The sequence below is a fragment of the Nematolebias whitei genome, chromosome 17 (genome assembly GCF_014905685.2).
Source record: "Nematolebias whitei isolate Nwh7 chromosome 17, NemWhi1, whole genome shotgun sequence".
Taxonomy (NCBI): Eukaryota; Metazoa; Chordata; class Actinopteri; order Cyprinodontiformes; family Rivulidae; genus Nematolebias; species Nematolebias whitei.
In genome coordinates, this window is record NC_056514.1 from 36,275,136 (window position 1) to 36,296,188 (window position 21,053).

At 40.2% G+C, this 21,053-nt stretch overlaps 2 protein-coding genes across 2 annotated transcripts in view; one reads left to right on the plus strand and one right to left on the minus strand.

Annotated features, from left to right (window-relative positions):
* prdm9 (PR domain containing 9) overlaps positions 1-3,786 on the plus strand; it is a 6,998-nt gene extending 3,212 nt beyond the window's left edge. The window contains exons 4-7 of the mRNA XM_037691202.1: positions 117-394; positions 505-572; positions 1,466-1,656; positions 1,734-3,786. Coding sequence (XP_037547130.1) covers positions 117-394; positions 505-572; positions 1,466-1,656; positions 1,734-3,664 — 2,468 coding nt within the window. The 3' untranslated portion in view covers positions 3,665-3,786. The remainder of the gene's footprint in view (positions 1-116; positions 395-504; positions 573-1,465; positions 1,657-1,733) is intronic.
* Positions 3,787-7,472: 3,686 nt separating this feature from the next.
* The window catches only part of ppp1r9bb (protein phosphatase 1, regulatory subunit 9Bb), a 32,337-nt gene continuing 18,756 nt past the window's right edge, over positions 7,473-21,053 (minus strand). The window contains exons 3-11 of the mRNA XM_037691537.1: positions 18,312-18,444; positions 16,501-16,621; positions 16,118-16,222; positions 12,836-12,968; positions 10,278-10,430; positions 10,115-10,168; positions 8,664-8,893; positions 8,496-8,592; positions 7,473-7,820 (exon numbers count right to left, since the gene is read on the minus strand). Of these exons, the coding sequence (XP_037547465.1) occupies positions 7,770-7,820; positions 8,496-8,592; positions 8,664-8,893; positions 10,115-10,168; positions 10,278-10,430; positions 12,836-12,968; positions 16,118-16,222; positions 16,501-16,621; positions 18,312-18,444 (1,077 nt within the window). The 3' untranslated portion in view covers positions 7,473-7,769. The remainder of the gene's footprint in view (positions 7,821-8,495; positions 8,593-8,663; positions 8,894-10,114; positions 10,169-10,277; positions 10,431-12,835; positions 12,969-16,117; positions 16,223-16,500; positions 16,622-18,311; positions 18,445-21,053) is intronic.

Below are 21,053 nucleotides of genomic sequence, written 5' to 3' on the forward strand. Positions count from 1 at the left end.
AAAATCAGGTCTCTCTTGTAAACGAGTCCCTGAGGCTCAATGGGATTAACCTGTATAATTAAAGGTTGACTGAATGTGTTTATGATCAATGTTAAGTCGACTGTATTTTGTTTTAGGTTGCGAGGAGTGTCTAATCCTCTTCCAGGAACAGAGTGATCCTGATGACCTCAATAGTCCATCTTTTATTCTTGACTTTCCAACAAGCTTGGGCGTCCCTCAGCGAGCTCTCCTCACCTTACCTTTTGGCCTGATGATCGGTAGATCTAGTATTCCTAGCGCAGGAGTGGGGGTTATAAATCACGGACCAGTGGTGTCTCCAGGAATGCATTTTGGACCTTATGAGGGGGAAGTGACATCAAGGGAAAATGCCTTGGCAAGCGATTTTTCCTGGGAGGTAAAATATATGTTAAACTGAAACCATTTGTGATATTAGGTCCTAACTTCAGCTTTAAAGTTGTTTGTTGCACGTTGTGTACATCGTCCTAATATTGTAATTTTATGCAGATTTACCAAGGAGAAGACCAGTATGAGTATATTGATGCTGCCATGGATTCTTCCTCAAACTGGATGAAGTAATACAATCTGAGTAACTGTACTGTTTGTTGGGTTGTATAGCCAGAAAGGAGAAAAAAGCTTTCAGTAATTCAAATACATGGACAGCAAAATCAGCAATAATATGAACCAACTTCAACAGAATAAAAACCTTTTTCCTCAAGCTCTGTGCTTTCTTATACTAGAGTAAAAGAAGAGCCATTAGGTCTGATAGGAATAATGAGTTGAAATAAAAATAGACTTATTAATAATCAAGAAAACAAACTTAAGTAGTGAGTTGTCAAATGAGAAGTGTGATCATTTTCTTAAAGGCTCCTGTAGAATCCCATTTGGGCTTTTCCCATCAAACATGTCATGCAAGATGCATTTTTACTAGCTTCACTTTGTTAACCTGGAAGCTACTGTACTGGTCCCCTATTTTACATTTTTTTACTTTTAGTATTTTTAATAAGTTGTGTAAATGCTGAGTCAGCATTTATGTTTCAGTTTTTCTTTTTGCAAACTACTTTCACATACTTTGTGCTATTTTGACTGTTCTTATATCAAAACGTTCAGCTTAAATGGGAATAGTGTGCTGATTTTTGGGTTTTGTAGCTTTTATACTTTTCAGAATATTTGCTATAACTTACACTAAATACAAATTTCTATAGAAATCCATTAATCTTCATTTTAAACAATTTTCTTCATAAACTGTTTAGCTACAATTCTGATTTTTAGCTTTTAACTAACATTCAGCTACAATTTGCCTAATTTTAGCCACTATTTTGCAGCATTTAGCTTCTAGCTACTCTTCTGATGTTTTTAGCTTGTTTTGTAGATTTTACATTTTCTGCTTGTTTTAACTCAAATTGTTAGTCATCCAGCAATCAAGCTTTCTCTAGCTCTAAACCGTCTCTCGTTTCTCTTATTTCAGGTACGTTAACTTTGCTCGTAATGTTGAGGAAGCGAACCTGCTGGCAGTTCAGTGCAAAGGCAGCATTCTTTTTCACTGCTGCCGCTCGGTAAACGATGGAGATGAGCTCACCGTGTGGCCTAGCAGCAAAATGTACACCCAGTTCAGTAAAGTTTGGGCTCAGCTGTTGGTTTTGAAGTTGAATAAATCAGGTACCTTTTTTTATTTTTCCTTTTTACACACGAAGTGTAATTTTACAGTGAACTAACTTTCTCTTTTCAAATTGCAGAGAGGACTCCATTTGTGCCGAACCCGGTGTACCTGTGCTCCAGCTGCCAGCTCACATTCACCACAGAGGACTTCCTCCTGAGACATACAAAATACTTCCACACGCTGCCTCAAGTCTTTGAAGCTGATGATGAAGAGCACGCTCCTGATGCCGACTCAAACGACTGTCCAGCCTCTGCGGTGGTGGAATCAACGGATCCTGCTAAATCCAATGCATGTGATGATTGCGGCAAGGTTTTCAAGCAAACGCCTCACCTCAGGAGGCACAAGCTGGTTGTCCACTCCAACAAGCGGCCTTACTGTTGCTCGCACTGCAGGCGGAGTTTTAGCCAGGCCTCTGGCTTAATTAGACACCAGCTTGTTCACAGGAAGCAGGCTGTCAAAAAGGCCCCGAAACGGAAGAAAATCCTCGCCGAGGCAGAGAGAGCAGAAGATTTAGAGTCTGCTGAAGCAGTGGAATCTATAAAGGAAATTAATGGAAGTGAAAATCCCCTCGACGTTGTTGCTGCAAATACTTCAGCCTCCGAGGCTGAAGTATTTCAGCTCATTTGTTCGCTTTGTGGGAAGAGCTTCACAAAGGAGGCGTCCTTAAAAAAGCACAAAGCAATCGCCCACGGGAGTCTACGTCCGTATGCCTGTTCCATGTGCCAGAAATGCTTTCGCCAAAGCTACGACCTGAAACGGCATCTAAAGAACCATCAGAAGAAAAACAAATGTAGGGAGGAAGTAAACGTGGATCCAGAGGATGCCGCCACGTTACCGTTTAGCTGCGCTGAATGCTCCGTGTCCTTCACTTCAGTGGACGACCTTCAGGAGCACATAAACGAGCTGCACTCGGACGACGCCTCGGCCGAAGCTCAAGATGGAACCACAGACTCGGTCCAAACCGTTCCCTCAGACAGACCTCGGCGTGCCAAAGCGGTGTTGAACGTTTCTGCCCTGACCAAGCTCGTGGCATCGAAACGCAGAGCAGCCAGTCCGGCTGAGAGGAGCTCTGAACTGGGCACAAAGTTGGTCAAATTTAAGTGGTTTAGCTGCAACCACTGCAAACAGACGTACGGAAACCCAGAAGATCTCAAAGCGCACAACTGCACTTTGACCACGTTTAACTGTGAACAGTGCGGGGCGACCTTTCAGAAGTTAGAGCTGCTGCAAAGACACGAACAGGTGAAGCATTTGAAGTTGAAACTGTACAGCTGCGACCGCTGCGAGAAAAGCTTCACCACGGCCAGAAGGCTAACGCTGCATCAGAAAGGCAACTCCTGCATGAAGTATCGCTGCACGTCGGAGCTTTTCGCCTGCTCCTTCTGTCAGTATTCCTTCACCATGAAGAGTTACCTCATGAAGCACATCAAGAGGCACCACCCTATGAAGTTTCTGTCCACCGGTGATTACGACAGCCAGACGGACCAGCAGGTGGAGTACGAGCGAGAACACGTATGTCTGCGTTGTGGCGTTGCGTATAAAACCTTGAATGGACTGAAATGCCACGAGTGTGCCGACTCTCTGAAGGTGCTGTATTTGTGCACCGACTGCGGGAAGAGTTTCACAAATAAATACCGCCTGAAGCTGCATCAGCGCGTCCACACGGGCGAGAAGCCGTACACCTGCCCCGACTGCGGGAAGAGCTTCTCCTTCAAAGGCCAGCTGAGCGTGCACCTCAGGACTCACACGGGGGAGAGGCCCTACCTGTGCACCCACTGCGGCGAGAGCTTCCGCCAGTCAGGAGACCTGAAGAGACACGAGAGGAAGCACACGGGCGTGAGGCCGCACAGCTGCCCCGAGTGCGGCAAGTGCTTCAGCCGCCCGCAGAGCCTCAAAGCGCACCAGATGCTGCACCTGGGGCAGAGGATGTTCAAGTGCACGCACTGTGGAAAGAGCTTTTCCAGAAACTATCATCTCAGGAGACACCTTCAGAAGGTGCACACGTAGACTCATCCCTTTATCAGGACTTTGTGAATACTCTAAAATATCTCAGAATTGTTTTAAAGGAGTATAATGAATTACTTGTTTTCGCAAAATCTTTTGTAGATCATTTAGGCGTCTTTGATTCTTTTCACTTATTTTCCATCCACTACCCGACTTCTCTTCCAGAAGGATCGTTCTGTTCATCTGACGTATGAACTACTCCGTCATAGTCCTAAAAGAGCTGAGACAGTTTTGTGTCAGCACAAAAACTTAAGGTCGTATTTCACTGAGCTGCAACTCCAAATTTTGAGAAAACTAGAAAAGTGATTTTTTTTTTTTAGACCTGGATGTGTTTTCTGCTGGAGAGCAGGTGCAGGTGTTCAAATACAGCTCAAGTGCTCGAGACAGACTGGAGACGCCTGCCGCAAATCTGTGAGAAGACAGAGTCTGCGATTCGAGAGAAGAAATGGAGATCCCTCAGGGACGTCTGAGGACTCGCTCACAAATGCTTTTCACTACGTAGTTGCAGCAAAGTGAAATGCAAGCCTTAACAAGTTTTTTTTTTTTTTTTTTTAATAGAAATTTTAAGCAATTTGTTTCCAGGAGTTCATCACAGACCCTCAGTTTCTTTTTGTTCAATATATTGAAGTAAATACCAAAGTTGACAGTTTGACTGGCAGAAAATTGTATTTAAACTCCAACAAGTTCATTCTGACGGGTCTCAAAATGATTTCCAGAAATGAGTTAAATACGATTAAAAACATATTTTTGTGGTAATTAAAAAAAAAATGTTTACATAAGCTTTGTCACAAAACATGATTAGCAAATAAAATGATTATATCCTTGCAATTTTGACTCGTTTGCAACTTTGGTGCATGTTTGGGTCGGGAGTCAGAAAAGTTCGAACCGGTTTTGTTGGCGATCGACTCGAGGGTGGTGAATCTCAGGTGTTCTAAGAAATGGACAGAAAACCAACCGAAAGACAAGAAAACTGTTTATCAAGGTACTTTAAAAGAAAATAACTAGAGAAACTGAATGCTTAATGGAAAAAAACTGCTGAAATCAAAAGTGCTTAAACGTAGCTGAAGTAGAACAAGCCTAAATCAGCAGAAGGAATACATATTTGCTGAATTAGGTTGAAATTAGCACAAAAATTAGGAAATTGCCTAACTCAACTAAAAGCTTAACTAAAAAAGCTAAAATTGGCAGAAACTGGCTGAAAAGGCAGAAAGAAGCTTAAACTACCAGAAGGAAGTGGAAGCTGAAATTAGCTCCAAAAATGTAGAATTATCTGAAAAAGCTCAATTCTGAACAAAACAGCTAAAACGTATGGTAGCTGAAACTAGAAAAAAAGCTGAAAAGAGCATAAGATGCAGGAATTGGCTGAAAAAAGTTAATTAGGCTGAAAGTGGCAGCAATGAGCACAAAAAGTAGAAATGGAAAAAAAAATTGCAAGAAACAACTGAATAGTACAGTAGCTAAAAAAAAAAAAAGCAGAAAGAAGCTTAAATTACAAGAAGAAAGTGGAGAGAGCACAATTGTGCCTAACTGGGCCCAAAAAAGTGGAAAGTCTGAAAAAGATGACATTTGCAACAACAAAAAAGAATAGTAGCTATAAGCACAAATAGGAGCTGAAATTACCTGAAGGAAGTGGAGAGAGCACATTGTTGAATTAGGCTGAAATTTTTTTTTTTAAATTAGTGCCAAAAAAAATGTGGAATTGGCTGAAAAAGCTAAAATTAACATAAAACAGCTAAAGATTAGCTGAAATTAGCAGAAAGTTAGAAGCACAAAAATGGTGCCACTTTACAATAAGGCTCCCCTTACGGATGGCTAATAAATAGTTAATAGATACGTTATTAATTCCTCTATAAACACTTTATAAATCATTAATAATTGTTTATTATGCATTAATTAAGGGTGTCAGAGACAAAACTGACCAGTTTGTTGCTAAATAGTGAACCAAATCTCTTCACCTATATATTTCATGTAGAGTTGTTATATTAAACATTTCAGACTACTACCTTGTAAGCACAATAAGTATTTGTAAACCTAAATCTTTGGCATATAATGTACTTTATCCCTGCAATATAAGTATCTACAACTAATATATCCAAAAAAATTAGGTTTACAAATGCTTATTGTGCTTACAAGGTAGTAACTTAGTCTGAAATGTTTAATATAACAACGCTAGATGAAATGTGTAGGTGAACAGGTGTGTGTCAACAAACCGGTCAGTTTTGTCTCTCTGTCGCCCTTAATTAATGCAAAATAAACAATTATTAATGATTTATAAAGTGTTTATAGAGGAATTAATAATGTATCTATAAACTATTAGCCATCCGTAAGGGGAGCCTTATTGTAAAGTGGTACCCAAAAATGTTGTAGTTAGCAGAAAGAATCTGAAGGGAGCACGAAACAGCTGAAAGTAGCTGAAAATTTTAAATTTGCACAAGGAAGCTGAAGCAGAACAAAATGTGAAAGGAGCAGCAAAAGGTTGTAAACACATCTAAAGATTTGAAGGATGAAAAATTAGCTCAATTCATTTTCTATGAAGAAAACAAGTGGCAGAAAAGGCTAAATATTTCTAAAAGCTAAAGTTGCACCAATACCAAAAGTCATAGCAGGATTGTCCTGAAAGAGCGGAACGTTTGGATTTACGATTTGCTGAAATAGCTTGAAAACTGTGGAAAGAGAACGATGATGGAAAATGTACAGAAGAAAAATGGATCACAATAGTGTGAATGCTTCATAAACATTCAAACTGTTAAGTCTTGATTCCTGGATGCAAAGTATAAATACATTTGTGGTGGTTTCAAAAATTTTGCACAGTAATTTAGTTGTTTTTAAGGAGTTTAACTTTGAAATAAAAACCAAGCCGACAATCACTGTTGACCATTTATTCCACAAAACATACAATGCAAAGCATGTGCACCTTAATATTTATGAAAATAGTCATAACCATGCCTGTTTTTTAAATTCATATAATCCTAGATTTTTGTTTTCAGTCACCCAGATCTACGTTTCATTTTTAAAAACATGACACCAACTGTTTTGCCTACTTGATTACTTTTTGCTTTGCTCCTGTCAGATTTTTAGCTCACATTTCCACCTTGACTATATTATAAATATTACGTTAATCGAGAAAAAAATAAAATTAAATGAAGTCCAACCTGTACTATACAAACATCCTGGCATGACGGGTGAAACGAGTAAGACTCATTTGAAAACAGGTAGAAACCTGGCAGTGGTTTTCCATGTGCTACACACGGCGGTGTCGAGGTGCAGCTGCTGGTTCAAGACGTAAAACGCTGCTGGTTAACGGCACAGTCCTGTAAATGGTTAATCTAGTCCTAACTCCGGTTACACAAGTCTTTAACAACATCCATTTGAGGGGGAAATACGGAGTTTTGTGGCACAGAGGTTGTGGAGGTTTGTCTCAGAGGTCCTTTTTTCCAAAGATTCAAGGGTGAAACCAGAGGAATGATCACTTGTCGATGAGGTTTAGTGTAAAAAATGCACAAACACTTCTGAAAGGTAGGCAGCAAGGTTATGTATCGAGACCCCTACAAAGGTTGGGATACTGTTTCTAAGATTTTGAAGACGTAAAAAAAAAAAATGTTCCCACTTTTTCCTCCGTGATGATGTCTTCAGTGCAATGTCCGTCCTTGTCGCGTAAAATGTACAACAACCCTCGTTTACATTATGTTAAATGTACATACATGTATTTTTACAAATTAAAATGATTGTTAAAACACAGTATCACACCTGTACAACAAAAAAAAAAAGGGAAAAAAATATTGGGCACAAAACGGAAACAAGGTTTTGTTTTTTTGGCAATTAAATGCTTGGTTGGTCACAAAACAACAAATTAAGAGGAAAGAAATACTGAAATCTGGGGCTTGAAGAAGAATGATACATTTAGCACTCAACGGTTTGTCCTTAAGACGACAAAACTTCCTCCTTTGATCGGTGTCAACGGAAAAACGAGGTTAAAAGTGTCTGAAACACAAGGCCAAAGGACCGAGCATACGACCAGGCTCGTGTTGGAGACAGATACCCTGCAGCTCAGTGCAACGACACGCCGCTTCATCCGGAAAAGTTTAACACGGAACGGGAAAAAAAAGGCTTATAAAGGTTCGGACTTCAGCTCCTCCACCCTGCACTCCAGATCGGCCACCTGGGGGGAAAAGAAAATAACGTTAAAGGTGCTCATCGCAACGTCTTGAGGATCAGATCAATTAAAAACTCATAAGTAAGAAGCATGTCCTTGAATTAAATTTAGTCACCAGCTGCCAACAACCACACGTATACCCACAGAAACAGCCGAAGCGATGGGGGAAAAAAGGTCAAACATTAAACCTAGCAGTGACTCAGACTTCCAGGTGGGTTGCGGAATATTCAGCTTTGTTTACACCGAGTGTGGACCCACATTTCAAAACTATTTATCAACATATGTGGGGGGAAGGCAAAAAAAAAAGGTGACTTATTTATGGATTTGTCCACTTTATTAGACATATTTGGACCGATGCGACTTATAGGGCGGTTCGACGTGTACGGCGAAAAATATGGCAGACATCTTGAACTGGGTTGACTCCGAATGCAATGAATATTTGCTAAAAGTTTAAATTAAATCCACACAGCTGTTTACGGACACTAAAAATGTCTACAACCGAGTCACTTTCGAGCTGACGGTTGTTCACAACACGCTCTCCGAAAGCGACGGCTCGTGAGATCATACGACGTCGCTGCGGCGCCGTTGTTGTTCCAGCGGTTGACCAAACGACTAGAACTAGAAGATGAACGACTCCCAGCACGAGTTAAATGTTGACTGATGTGGAGTCGCCTCCTCTACCTGTTCCTGGAGTTGTCCCGACTCCTCCTTCAAAATGGAGGCCTCAGCTCCAACTTGTGCACAACGCTGAGTCTCCTTCTTCAGGTATTCAATCTCCCTGTAAAAATCAAAATCCAAAATAAACTCCCTGTTTGACTCAGTTGTTAATCTCTGCAGTCAGACTCTTACTTCTGCTGATACTCCTTGATGAGGCGTTTGGCTTTACTGTATTTGCGCTCCAGAGCCTGGTACTGGGTCTGAGTCTCCTTCAGGTGCTCGTCCACCGCCTGGCACAAGCTCTGAGCCTCCATCCAGTAGCCTTCCAGCTTCTCCATCCGCTCCTTGTTCTCCTGCAGCGTCTGCTCCAGCTGGGCTTTGTCCATCCGCCAGCGCTGCTTCTCCTGCTCCGCGTGGTGCAGCTGCAGAGACGAACGTGCACAAATGTTTCGGACAAACAAACAAACTAATGAACGCACGTACCGGGGGAAATTTCATTTTCACAGAAAAAGCAGCACGAACGCTGAGAGCTGAAAGACTTTGCTGAAATAAACAAACAAGCTGAAGCTCATTCAAAAAAGTGAAACGATCAAAACAAACTAAAATATGTGCAACTAAAAATGAAAAAGTTATGATTAGAAAAGGATGGCTAAAAGATAAACACAACATAGCAGCTAAAAGCTAAAATTTGCATAACAGATAACTAAAATTTACAAAACAGTAGCTAAAAATGTTAATTAGCAAATCAGAAGCTCAAATTAGTGAAACAATGAATGTAAGCTAAAACAAGCAAGACAAAAATTAAAGCTATGACTTGAAAAAGAGTAGCTAAAATCAGAAAAACAGGTGGCAAAAGCTAAATTTAGAACAGCTGCTAAAAGTTAAAATCAGTAAAATACTAACTAAATGTTTAGCAAATCAGAAGCTCAAATTAGTGAAACAAAAAAATGTAAGCTAAAATAAGCAAGACAAAAATGAAAGCTACAATTTGAAAAAGAGTAGCTAAAATTGGATAAACAGGTGGCAAAAGCTAAAATTAGAATAGATTCTAAAAGCTAAAATCAGTACAATAATAGCTAAATTTTTTAATTAGAAAATCAGAAGCTCAAATTAGTGAAACAAAGAATGTAAACTAAAATAAGCAACAAAAAAAATTAAGCTATAATTTGAAAAATAGAAGCTAAAATCAGAAAAAAGGTGGCAAAAGCTAAAATTAGAACAGCTTGCTAAAAGCTTAAATCTGTAAAGCACTAGCTAAAATTTAAAATGAGCTAAACAGTATCCGGAAGCATAAATTGTTGAAAGGGTAGCCAAAAGCTAAAATTAACAACAAAATTAGAGCTTGAGCTATAAGTTAAAATTAGCTAAAATTAACAGAACATAAAAATGTACAATTTACTAAACAGTGGCTAAATTAGCTAAATGCTATATGCTAAAAATAAAAAGTATGCTGACGTAGATGAATTTAGATTTTAATGAGTTCTCGTTTCAAACCAATGAGAAAGAAAAAGTAAATAAAGTTAAATATTAGAAGAAACTATAAACAGGAAATCAACTGTGCTGACTCAGCATTTACGCACGTCCTGTTTATTCACCTTTCTTTAAATAACCTTTTAAAACGGTGTCCAGATTTTCAGGCTCACCTTTCTTTTCAGCTGCTGGATCTCGGCCTGTGTCACAGCATGTTTTATGTGGAGCTTTAAAAAAAGAGCAAAAGTCATCTTTGAAATATTGGTGCTAACGTCGGTAGCATCAAAGGAAACGAGCTCAGTGATGAAACGCTTCGCCGTGAGAGCCACGTCTCACCTCTTTGTATTTATGGGCGAGCTTCTCGGGGTCCGTCTCCAGAGGGGACATGTCCTCGTTCTCTGCCAGGTCAAACACCTCGATGGCGCTGGGATACGGCGGACTGGCCTCCTCATCCTCATCTTCCTCCTCATCTGTGCCGTATTCACCGCCCTGCAAGAAAAATCACACAAGAAGACCAAAAACGGTTTAAAGCGAGTTGATTCTAGATTATAGGAATAAACTAAAACTTCAACGATAAAAAGTAAGATTCCTCATGGATGGACAATGGAGGGCATATAAAAAGTGAGGGAGCAGAATCAAGTCAGAAAGACAACAGTAAACTGCACTCATGTAGCAAAACGATTAAATAACTTGATATAATTCAGTTTTTATTCACTTTGGGCCCTCATTTATAAACTATATATTGGAATTTAGTTTTTTATAAGTGAATAAATTAGCATTTAATATCCAATATTTAAATTTAACCCCTTAAAATCACTTATTTCTGAGTGTAAGCTCCAAGTGGCCACTAGGTGGTGCAAGAATCAAACAAATATCTGACTTTTGCATTAAAATAACCTCCAGCTTTTTTAGAACCACCCATGAATCTGCAAACAAACCCAGTTTGGGGGTTAGGGCGGTGGTGGTGAGCACAAATCCATGAGCAGAACATTTCTGTCACCTGGTTAACAAAACAGAAAGAGACTAAATCTGAATCATCCTGATTTGGCCCCATTTCTGATCTGAGCTTATGATGATGATGATGATCGTGCACGCTAGATGGTTTTACCACTTGCTGCTGACGTCAGATTAATGTCATAATCCTACAGAGAAACTAAGAAGATACAGAGTGAGGACGTCAAACACAAACCTTGTTTTTTAACCGTTTTTTTTTTTTTTTGTGTGTGTGTTCAAACTAAAATGGTCTTTAAACCTTTTTAGGGGTTTTATTTCAGCTAAAGTTTGTGAAGAGATGAGTTCATATGTTTATGTTGCAGCAGTGAAATAAAGTTTTTAAATTTTCAGTACATTGTTTGCAATCTATTTAGCTTTGTGCTATTTTACCTGTTCAAATATTTAAAAATTTCAGCTCATACAGTAATTGGGTAAAGTTTGTTTTTATAGCTTTTATACTTTAAAAAAAAAATTATGTACAAACATTTTCATCATAGAAATTCACTGAGACCTCTTTAGTTCTTCCCAGAACATTGCTCTAATTACTTTGTAGCTTTTAGCTACCATTCTGCTACTTTTTGAACTTTTATCTAGCCAACATTTAGATTTTTGCTAGCATTTTGCTTGTTTAGCTTTTAGCTACTATTCTGATATCTTTTTTTTTTTTTCAGTTGGCATTTTGATACATTTGGCTAGCCTTTTGTTACTTTTTGCATTTAGCTAACTTTTTGCTACATGTAGCATTTACATACTGTTTTGCTAATTTTAGCTAGATTTTTGCTGCTTTTTGTTTTCAGCTATAACACTGCAATTTTTTGGCTATTTTAGCTTTCAGCTAGCATTTTACTCTGTTTAGCTTCTAGCTAGCCTTTGCTACATTGAACTTTCAGACAGCCTTTTGCAACTTTTACTCGTTATCATTTTGCTATTTTAGCTAGCATTTAGCTCCATTTAGCATCTAGTCAGTAGGCTGTTCTTTTAGCTAACTTTTTGCTACATGTAGCATTTACATACTCCATCCATCCATTATCTTTACCCGTTTATTCCATTTTGGGTCACGGGGGTCGCTGGTGCCCATGTCCAGCAATCACTGTGCGAGGTGCGGGGTACACCCTGGACGGGTCGCAAGTCCATCACAGGGACACATAGAGACAAACGAGACAAACAACCATTCACTCTCTCACTCACACCTAGGGACAATTTAGAGTTACCAATCAGCCTAATATGCATGTTTTTGGTCTGTGGGAGGAAACCGGAGCACCCGGAGAAAACCCATGCATGCACGGAGAGAACATGCAAACTCCACCCAGAAAGGCCCCTGGACCGGGGTTTGAACCAAGGACCTTCTCGCTGAGAGGGAGCAGCTCTACCAGTTGCGCCACCGTGCTGCCCTGCATTTACATACTGTTTTGCTAATTTTAGCTAGATTTAGCTACTTTTTGTTTTCAGCTACAGCACTGCAAATTTAAGCTATTTTAGCTTTCAGCTAGCATTTTACTTTATTTAGCTTCTAGCTAGTCTTTGCTACATTGAACATTCAGACAGCCTTTTGCTACGTTTACACTCTAGTTATCATTTTGCTACTTTAGCTAGCATTTAGCTCCATTTAGCATCTAGTCAGCAGTCTGTTCTTTTAGCTAATCTAGTGTGCTGCTGCTTTTAGCTTCAACAACTCAGTTTTAGCTTCTTCAGCAAATTTTAGCAGTCATTCGGCACTCAGAGTTCAAACTGCATTTTCACATACAAGCACCTTCTCTGATTAAATGTCATTTCTAACATTAGGAGGTCTGACTGCAGTTCTGCACGTTCGAATGCAGCCGAAGCAGAATGCTGCAGCCTCTCTCGTCTCACTGATTCCAGCCGGACCCTCCATCAGAAGACTCGTCCTCTGGAACACTGACCTCCTGTTCGTCCATGTACTGGTTGTAGCGCTGCTCCATCATCTCCCTCTGCCAGCGCTCCTGCTCCAGTGTCTGCTGGATGAGCTGGGCCACTTCGCTCTGCTCGCCCGGCTTCTCTCGGCCAATCACAAACCTGTGGACACACGTGAGGGGTCTGAGTGCACATGTACATACGAAGGAGCTAAAACGGCTCGTAACCACGTTTTAGTTTATAACGTTTATTCCAAAGCTGAGCAAGGAGATGGGGCAAGGTTGTTGTTTTTTTTTTTTTTCAAACAATAAAAAGGGTGCTTTCAACGAGCCATCTACAACAGGTAAGATGTTATTTTTCATAGCCTTTCCACTTGAAAAGGTCAGAACTACAGCTTTAAGTACAATAAGTGACAAACTACTACAGCCTTCCTGAGTTGGTGTAGTTGAAGGTATTACTGCAGTCTAATGAGAGAAAATCGCTTCCTGTTTACAATCAAACAAAGACCTTTTCTTCAAATCCTCATCGCTGCCTCTCTTGTAGTTCATTAAACAAGTCGTTGCAGACGCTAAATGCTCCCTCACAAATCTCTGTCAAATTACAGATAACATTAAACAGAGACAATCATTTTGAATCACAGATCAACAGCTGGTTAATAAGCCAGATGCTGCTGTCTTTCAATTTTCCGCAGCGTTTACGGGTAATTAAATGCACCACAAACACACTTCCTGTCCCAGGCTATTTGTCTTCTTGACGTGTTTTATTTTTTATTTTTTATTTTTATTTTTTATAAATGGCTCTTTTGGCCGTCTCTGCAGCAAAGATCTATAATGTATGAGCCGATCTGTGGAGGCCTCTGATCTTCATAAGTCACACGCAACTCTCAGAATCAGCACCGACCTCTAAAGCCTGAATTATGAATGAGCTCGGATAACAAAAGGAGCTCCAAAGAGCGCCGGCTGTAAATAGCACGGTGGCATTTGGACGGTGCGGACTGCGTTTGTTTCTGAGACTTTAGTGGGGAAATCTTTGGGACCGCCTCGAAAAGGAGCTCCTAAATGTGGAAGGTTATAATCATGACCCCGTGAGACCGGCAATTTAAATGTGAAGTCTGGGTAACTGAGTGGGCAGGATGTGGTTAGAAGCCGGGCCTGCGTGTACGACGGGCTGAGGGTGCAAAGAAAAATCAAAAGGAAACCACGTCTGAAGCGAAGAATGCTGATGACTCAACTCCACTCAGTTAAAAGACACGACTTAATGAGGTTTTTATTTTTACTAAGTTAGCACAGCATGCTAATGGTGGCTAAATTTAAATGTTATGCAATGACATGTCTGAAGCTGCTTTGGTCAACTCTTTAAAAAAAATTAAAAAAACATGTGCAAGATAAAGTTCAGTGTGAGTTGTGAATAACTCTCAGCTTCTAACGTGCCAAATTTTAGGGCAGTATCTGTAAAACTGACTGCATTATAGCCATTTATGTGTTTGCTAATGTTGGTTAGCTGTGGTGGCCATCTTGAATTGGCTTGGCTTCAAATGTTGAACAGTTTTAGATCTACACCCAAACATCATTTCCTAAAAGTTTCATTAAAACCCACCTTGTGGTTCATTAGATATTTTGCTAACAGACAAACAGGGTTGACGCCCAACAGCTAAGGCTAAAGTATGAAGTAAAAGTCTTGCATAATCGAGCATGTGTCATGATTAGCTTTCAGCTATGACCACACCACAATTTAGCGCGTTTGTAAAATTGATGGCCATGTTTGTGTTTTTAAGGTGAGTTGGCCGTGGCTGCCATCTTGAATTTGGCTGACTCTAAAACTTAAGTCAGCTGTAGATGTGCATTCTGTGATTTAAGGTGGACCTGGGGTTTAAACGAACAACATTTGAAAAACAGAATTACATGTGACCAAACCGGAAGTGGTAAAAAAAACACAATATATATTTTAACTTTATTTGTAGAACACAAGAGCAAATGATAATCTCAATTTACAAAATGATACATATAAACGTGAAGAATCCTCTGTTATACCTCCTAAGGTCAACATCTACACAAACAGTTTGACATATTATACAGATCCAATTTAAATTTAAGAAACATTATTTGGAACAGAGAAGCAGCAAAGCATCCATCCATCCATCCATTATCTTTACCCGTTTATTCCATTTTGGGTCACGGGGGTCGCTGGTGCCCATGTCCAGCAATCACTGTGCGAGGTGCGGGGTACACCCTGGACGGGTCGCAAGTCCATCACAGGGACACATAGAGACAAACGAGACAAACAACCATTCACTCTCTCACTCACACCTAGGGACAATTTAGAGTTACCAATCAGCCTAACATGCATGTTTTTGGTCTGTGGGAGGAAACCGGAGCACCCGGAGAAAACCCACGCATGCACGGAGAGAACATGCAAACTCCACCCAGAAAGGCCCCTGGACCGGGGTTTGAACCAAGGACCTGCTCGCTGAGAGGCAGCAGCTCTACCAGTTGCGCCACCGGGCTGCCGCAGCAAATCAAATGATTTAAAAAAAGTAAACAAAAAAGATGTTTAACTAAAATTTGTAATTTTGTTTTCTGAAATGTAATTCCGTTTTTTCTCCACTTCCGTTTTGTCCACTTCTGGTTTTCATCACTTCCGGTTGGGCTTACTGTAATTGCGTTTTTGAAATGTAATTCCGTTTTCCCCCCCAACACTTCTGGCTTTCCCTCTTCCGGCCTGGCCACTTCCGTCCCACCCCAAAAACCACTTCCGGTTTGGCCACGGCCGTTCCCCACCACTTCTGGTTTTCACCACTTCCGCCCCCCACCCCCACCCCAAAAACCACTCCCGGTGTGGCCACGTCCCCCCCCCCCCACTACCACTTCTGGTTTTCATCACTTCCGGTCTGGACCCTCCTTGTTTTCACCACTTCTGGTTTAGCTTAATGTAATTCTGTTTCCCCCCACCACTTCCGGTTTTCACCACTTCCGGTTTGGCTTAATGTAATTGCATTTTTGAAATGTAATTCCGTTTTTTTCAAATGTTGTTGTTTGAACCTCAAGGTCACCGTAGTGATTACCTCCTGCAAGTTCACTCAAAACTTGTTCAGTGGTTCATGAGATATTTTGCTAACAGACACAAATGCATAAAGACATAGGAAAACATTATAAATAAGACATAAGAGCATAAACAACAAACATGGGGAGCGTTGAATATTCCATCAGGTGACTAAAGTATCTCAGAAACCAGTAAAGTGGCAGACAGACTAGTTGTTTTGTTTCTCTTAAAGGAGCATCTGATGAGGGAAGGTGATTCAAAGCGTCTCTTACTTGACAGTTCCTGAGGTGTTCCTGAGCACGGAGGCAGCAAAGCTTTGTGTGACTCCCACCAAACTGGTCCCGTCCACCTCCACAATCAGATCGTTCACCTGGATCCTGCAGAGACGAACCGTTTACGCAGTTAAACCTTCCCCCTCGTCTTTACACTCAAACCCACACACGGGTCTTTCATCTTGGCAGCAAAATCTACGGTGCTTGTCCAAACCGAACAGCAAAAATAAGCATCCACCAATGGGAATAAGTCTACAACCACAGCTCTAAATCAGGAAGTGATTCACGAAGCAGAGGGTTGGCCTCTCGGTTTGCATCGGGGCATTTCAGCAGTTGATTCTTTTTGAGTTTTAGGCAGATGGAGGATCCTGATGTTCACGCACCTGCCGTCTCTGTGCGCTGCTCCTCCGTCGGTGACCGTCTTCACAAAGATGCCCAGTTTCTCCAGGCCCATGTCAGCCCCAGCACCCATCCCAATGATGCTGATGCCCAGACCGTCGTCGTCTGAAAGAGAAGCGGAGCTCTGTCAGGACTTTCTCTGGATGGATAAACTTGAATTGTTGTGTAACTGTGGACAACACTCAAGTATTTTCTGTTAAATGGGTTTATTTATTTATTTATTGTACGTGCGTTGCAATTTAAGTGCTTCTGCAAACCTTGTGTTGTTTTATATCAAACCATTCAGCTCATTCAGCTACATATTTACCCATATATATTTTAAAAAATTACCCCCCCCCCCCCTCTTTTCTTACGGCTGCTCCCTTCTTAAGGGGTCGCCACAGCGAACTAACTTGCATGAAGACCTGGTGATTGTTTTTACGCCGGATGCCCTTCCTGACCCAACCACAGAGCACCGAGCTACCACAGCCCTCTGTGTGGAGCAGGGGGCTGCCATCTGGGGCGCCCGGGGTGCAGATGGTGGGGGTTAAGGCCCTTGCTCGTCCAGAGTGGGGCAAATGAGGGTGGAGGCAGGTGTGGGTGCTTCAACTATCCCACCCATATTTTGATGTTGTCGGTCCGGGGAGTTGAACCAGCAACCTTCCAATCACAAGCCCACCTTCTCTAACCTCTGCGCCACCACTCCCCCCTTAAAGTCTTTTAATTTTCTTTAAAAACATTAAGCAAACTTTCTTTTTTTTTTGTCTTTTGTGCTACTTTTGGGTTTTAGCAACTGTTCTGCTACTTTCAGCATTTAGCTAGCATTTAGCTACTTTAGCTTTTAGCTAGTTTGGTCAAATTATCATAACCTTTTGTTATTTTTAGTTTTTAACTACAGGTAATGTTTTGCTCCTTTTTGCTAGTGTTTTGTGACGTAGCGTTTACCTACCATTCTCGTACTTTAAGCTACTGTTCTACTATTTTTAGCTTTTAGCTAGCTTTTTGTTACCTTTAGCTTCGAGCTAGCCTTTTGATGCATTTAGCTTTTAATAATCTCTTACTATTTTTAGCTTCCTAAAATACAAAAATACATATATTTGCAGCAAATCAATCAAAAGACTGGGAATATTTTTATGAATACCCAAACTAACATTAGAGGGCAAATACAGACCAGAATATTGTGAGTCTTTTATTTTTAGACTTTGCACTTGATGTCAACGAACTGTAACTGATTTATTATTACAATAAAAGTATTCGCAAACTAATTTGTATCTCAAGGATAAAGGATTCATTTAGCCTTGAAATAATAAAAACTCAGTTTGAGGTTGGTAACGAGATTAGAAAATTAAATCAGAACTCCAATAACTCCTAGATTTAATGCCTGAGGGGTAAATTACTGAAGCTCCATGCAGACGATACACACAGCAGCCCATCAATGGTACATGGGGTAATCTTTGGACTTTTCCCTGTACAGAAAGCTAAATATAGCCATGTATACATATATTAATGCATCATAATGTTGAAGGAATGCTTTTATTGTGGCTCACGGGGGAGAAATTAAAGGAAAAGATTTGCACCATTTCACCTCTGCTGCCCGGTGGAGAGCCGGATGGCTAGCAGAGTAAGATGGTGATGATTCCAGGCCTTTTTTACAAAAGCAATCTAACCCTTCTAATGAACTTAACATTTGCATTATGTTTCTATTTGTACTATTTATACTGCAAGCCAGCAAACTGGCTGCCTCCACCTAGTCATAATGCTGGAAATGTTTGAGACCAGCCTGAATGAGCTCGTATGGAAAAAAAGACTCAAAAACCTTTCTCCAGCTCCACAGGGAACAGTTCCAGCCTCTCCACCCTCTTCTCCAGCTCATACTCTGCTGACGCTGCCATGGGATCCACGTCTTCATTGCGCCTGTCGTAGTCCTCGTTGGGATAGGTGGCAAACACCTGAAGAAAAAGGCAAATGCTGGATCAGGGTCAGTCGCTTCAGTTAAAACTACTAACGGAGTATTTGGTGCAAAGTTCTGTACGTACATCCTGGAATGGCAACAATGAGCCCCTCATGTTCCTGACCACATCTAACCTTGATCAGGGTCAGCTCAGGAATCCTGTAACACCAACCAAGCTGTCCCAGAACCCCGGTCCAGTGAAACGTCTACAGCTGGTGGCCCAGGGGACAAATCAGTTCAGCCCCTCAATGGGTTCATTTTAAATAAAACTAGATTTTAAACCATAAAACAAACAAACTTAATGACAATAACTGCTGGATGTCCGGCCCCTGAGCAGTTTAGTTGACTCTGACCTACAGAGTTCACCAACAAGCCTAATTTTCCAACAAAACAATCCACAAGACCTAAAAGATTTCACTTCAGACTAGACTGGACGCAAAACTAATTCTTGGTGTGACGTCCCAGTGGTTGTTTGACAGCCTGCACTGACTGAAACAACTGGTTTTAATGGAGCTTTTTCAGTTTTAAAAGCTTTTAAATGTACTTGAATTTTTTTGTTTGTTCGTCAAAAAGCACTGTGTTATCATAAGGTGACTTAGAGAAGGGGTTCTCAAACCTTTGGGTTAAGGGACCATCTCATAAAATTTATGTTTATTAAATAATGTTCTTCAGTTTGTCTCTTTAATGCAATGGAAATATTTGTGTAACATTAATACTTAAGACTTGTTCGTTAAATCGGGTATTTTTCATTTAAGACACAATTAACAAAATTTTTAATTTCAACTTCCAAAAATTACAGTTTTGAGAAAATTAACAGCATCAAAAACCAATTTAAAACTTTACCTATTCACATAATAAATGTATGGCCACGACTTAAAATTATTACAGAAAACTCTTTACATAAAACTGAACAGAATCATAGCAGCAGGAGTCGTACCAAGTAACAGGGATTAATCTGTAAACTGATCGATGCCGGAACATAAATAGGGAGGGAGATGTCAGGGGGTCCTCTACCAGAAAATTTTGAATAAAGTAGATGCGATTTCCTGCATTTTTGATGTATTTTAACGGGTTGTTAAACATCTATGTACTTGTAAAGAAAACCCAATGTATCGTATTTTTCGGCCTATAAATTGCAGTGTTTTTTGTTTTTTTTTGCATAATTTACATGTCCTGCGACTTATACGCCAAAGCAACTTATTTATGGATTTTTTTTACACATTTATAAACCAATGTTTGGCGCCACAGCAACTTATTTGTTTGTTTGTTTTTTTACATATTTATAAACCAATTTTTGGCTGAGATATGACTGTTTTCATTCATTCTAACTGAAAATATTGAACACTACCATTTTCAGCCGCTAGATGGCACTCGAGTAGTATGGCATGCCGTTGTGTCATGTAATAGGTAAAAGTGCTATTAATGACACAATCGGCTTGCCTTAGCCTGCCACCTTCGTCCAGCTCACATGGAGCAACTGTCAAATCAGTTTCATTCCGCAGCGCCGCCCCGGCGAAATGCAGCTAATTTGTTCGTCAAAGTGCATTTATTAAGTAAAAGTTAGACTGAGACACACCTTCAATATAATATAGAGCAAACAAATAATTGTTTTTAAATATTAATCTTGTTAAATTCTTGTTAAAGTCCTCCCGTGCACGCACTCGCGGCCACCGTTTGGCAGCCAATCAATTTTTGGCACAACACCAGCCCACATTTCCAGGTTGTCAGCGGTGACGCGTAATAGATGCAACTTATTTATGGATTTATTAGACATATTTGGACTGGTGCGACTTATAAGGTGGTGCAACGTGTACGGCGGCAAATACGTTTTTTTGTGTGGTGTTTTTTGGCAGACCCCAAAGCACCCCCTGCGGACCCCTGGGGGTCCGGGAACCCCAGTTTGAGAACCACTGACTTAGCGTGCTAGCTTTACTATTTAAAGAAAACAGCTGTTTTTGTCAGTGTGCTTTTCTGTGGCATCGCCAGAATATTTCATATTCTGCCAGAGGACAGATATTAAAATATGCAAATAATTAAATGGGCAAACGAGTGATTTACTTTTGGAGTCGACTGGGTTTCAATTCAATTTAAAGTCCGTCCTGTCAGGTTAGTCTTAGAAAACTTGTGAGCAAAACAACAATTCCAGATCAAGTTTCTGGACTAAGGAAGTAAAAAAGACAACCAAAAAAAAAAACCTTTTTAATTTGTGTATTTCACATAAATCCACTTTTATTAAGTAAACAATGACTAAATTTTATGACAAGATTATTTGGCGGTTTGGATATTCTGCAACTTGAGCTTCTGCATCATAACCCATAGGATTTTAGAGCTATTGACCTAAAGTTTGGTGTGGTAGTAGATGAGACTGATCTTCAATACACATTCTGAGCTCTAACATACTACACAAGATATTTATAGTATATTTTGTATTCATAGTATCAGTGTGGCAGAGCAGAAAGTCCTTCTATCTCCAACTAAAACTTTGAAAACTCATGACACCATAAAGTGCTAAAGATAATTATTATTTTCTTTGTGTTTTTAATATGAGCACATATATCATAGTCAAAATGTGTGTGTGTTTTAAATATTAATACCTAACATGCTCTA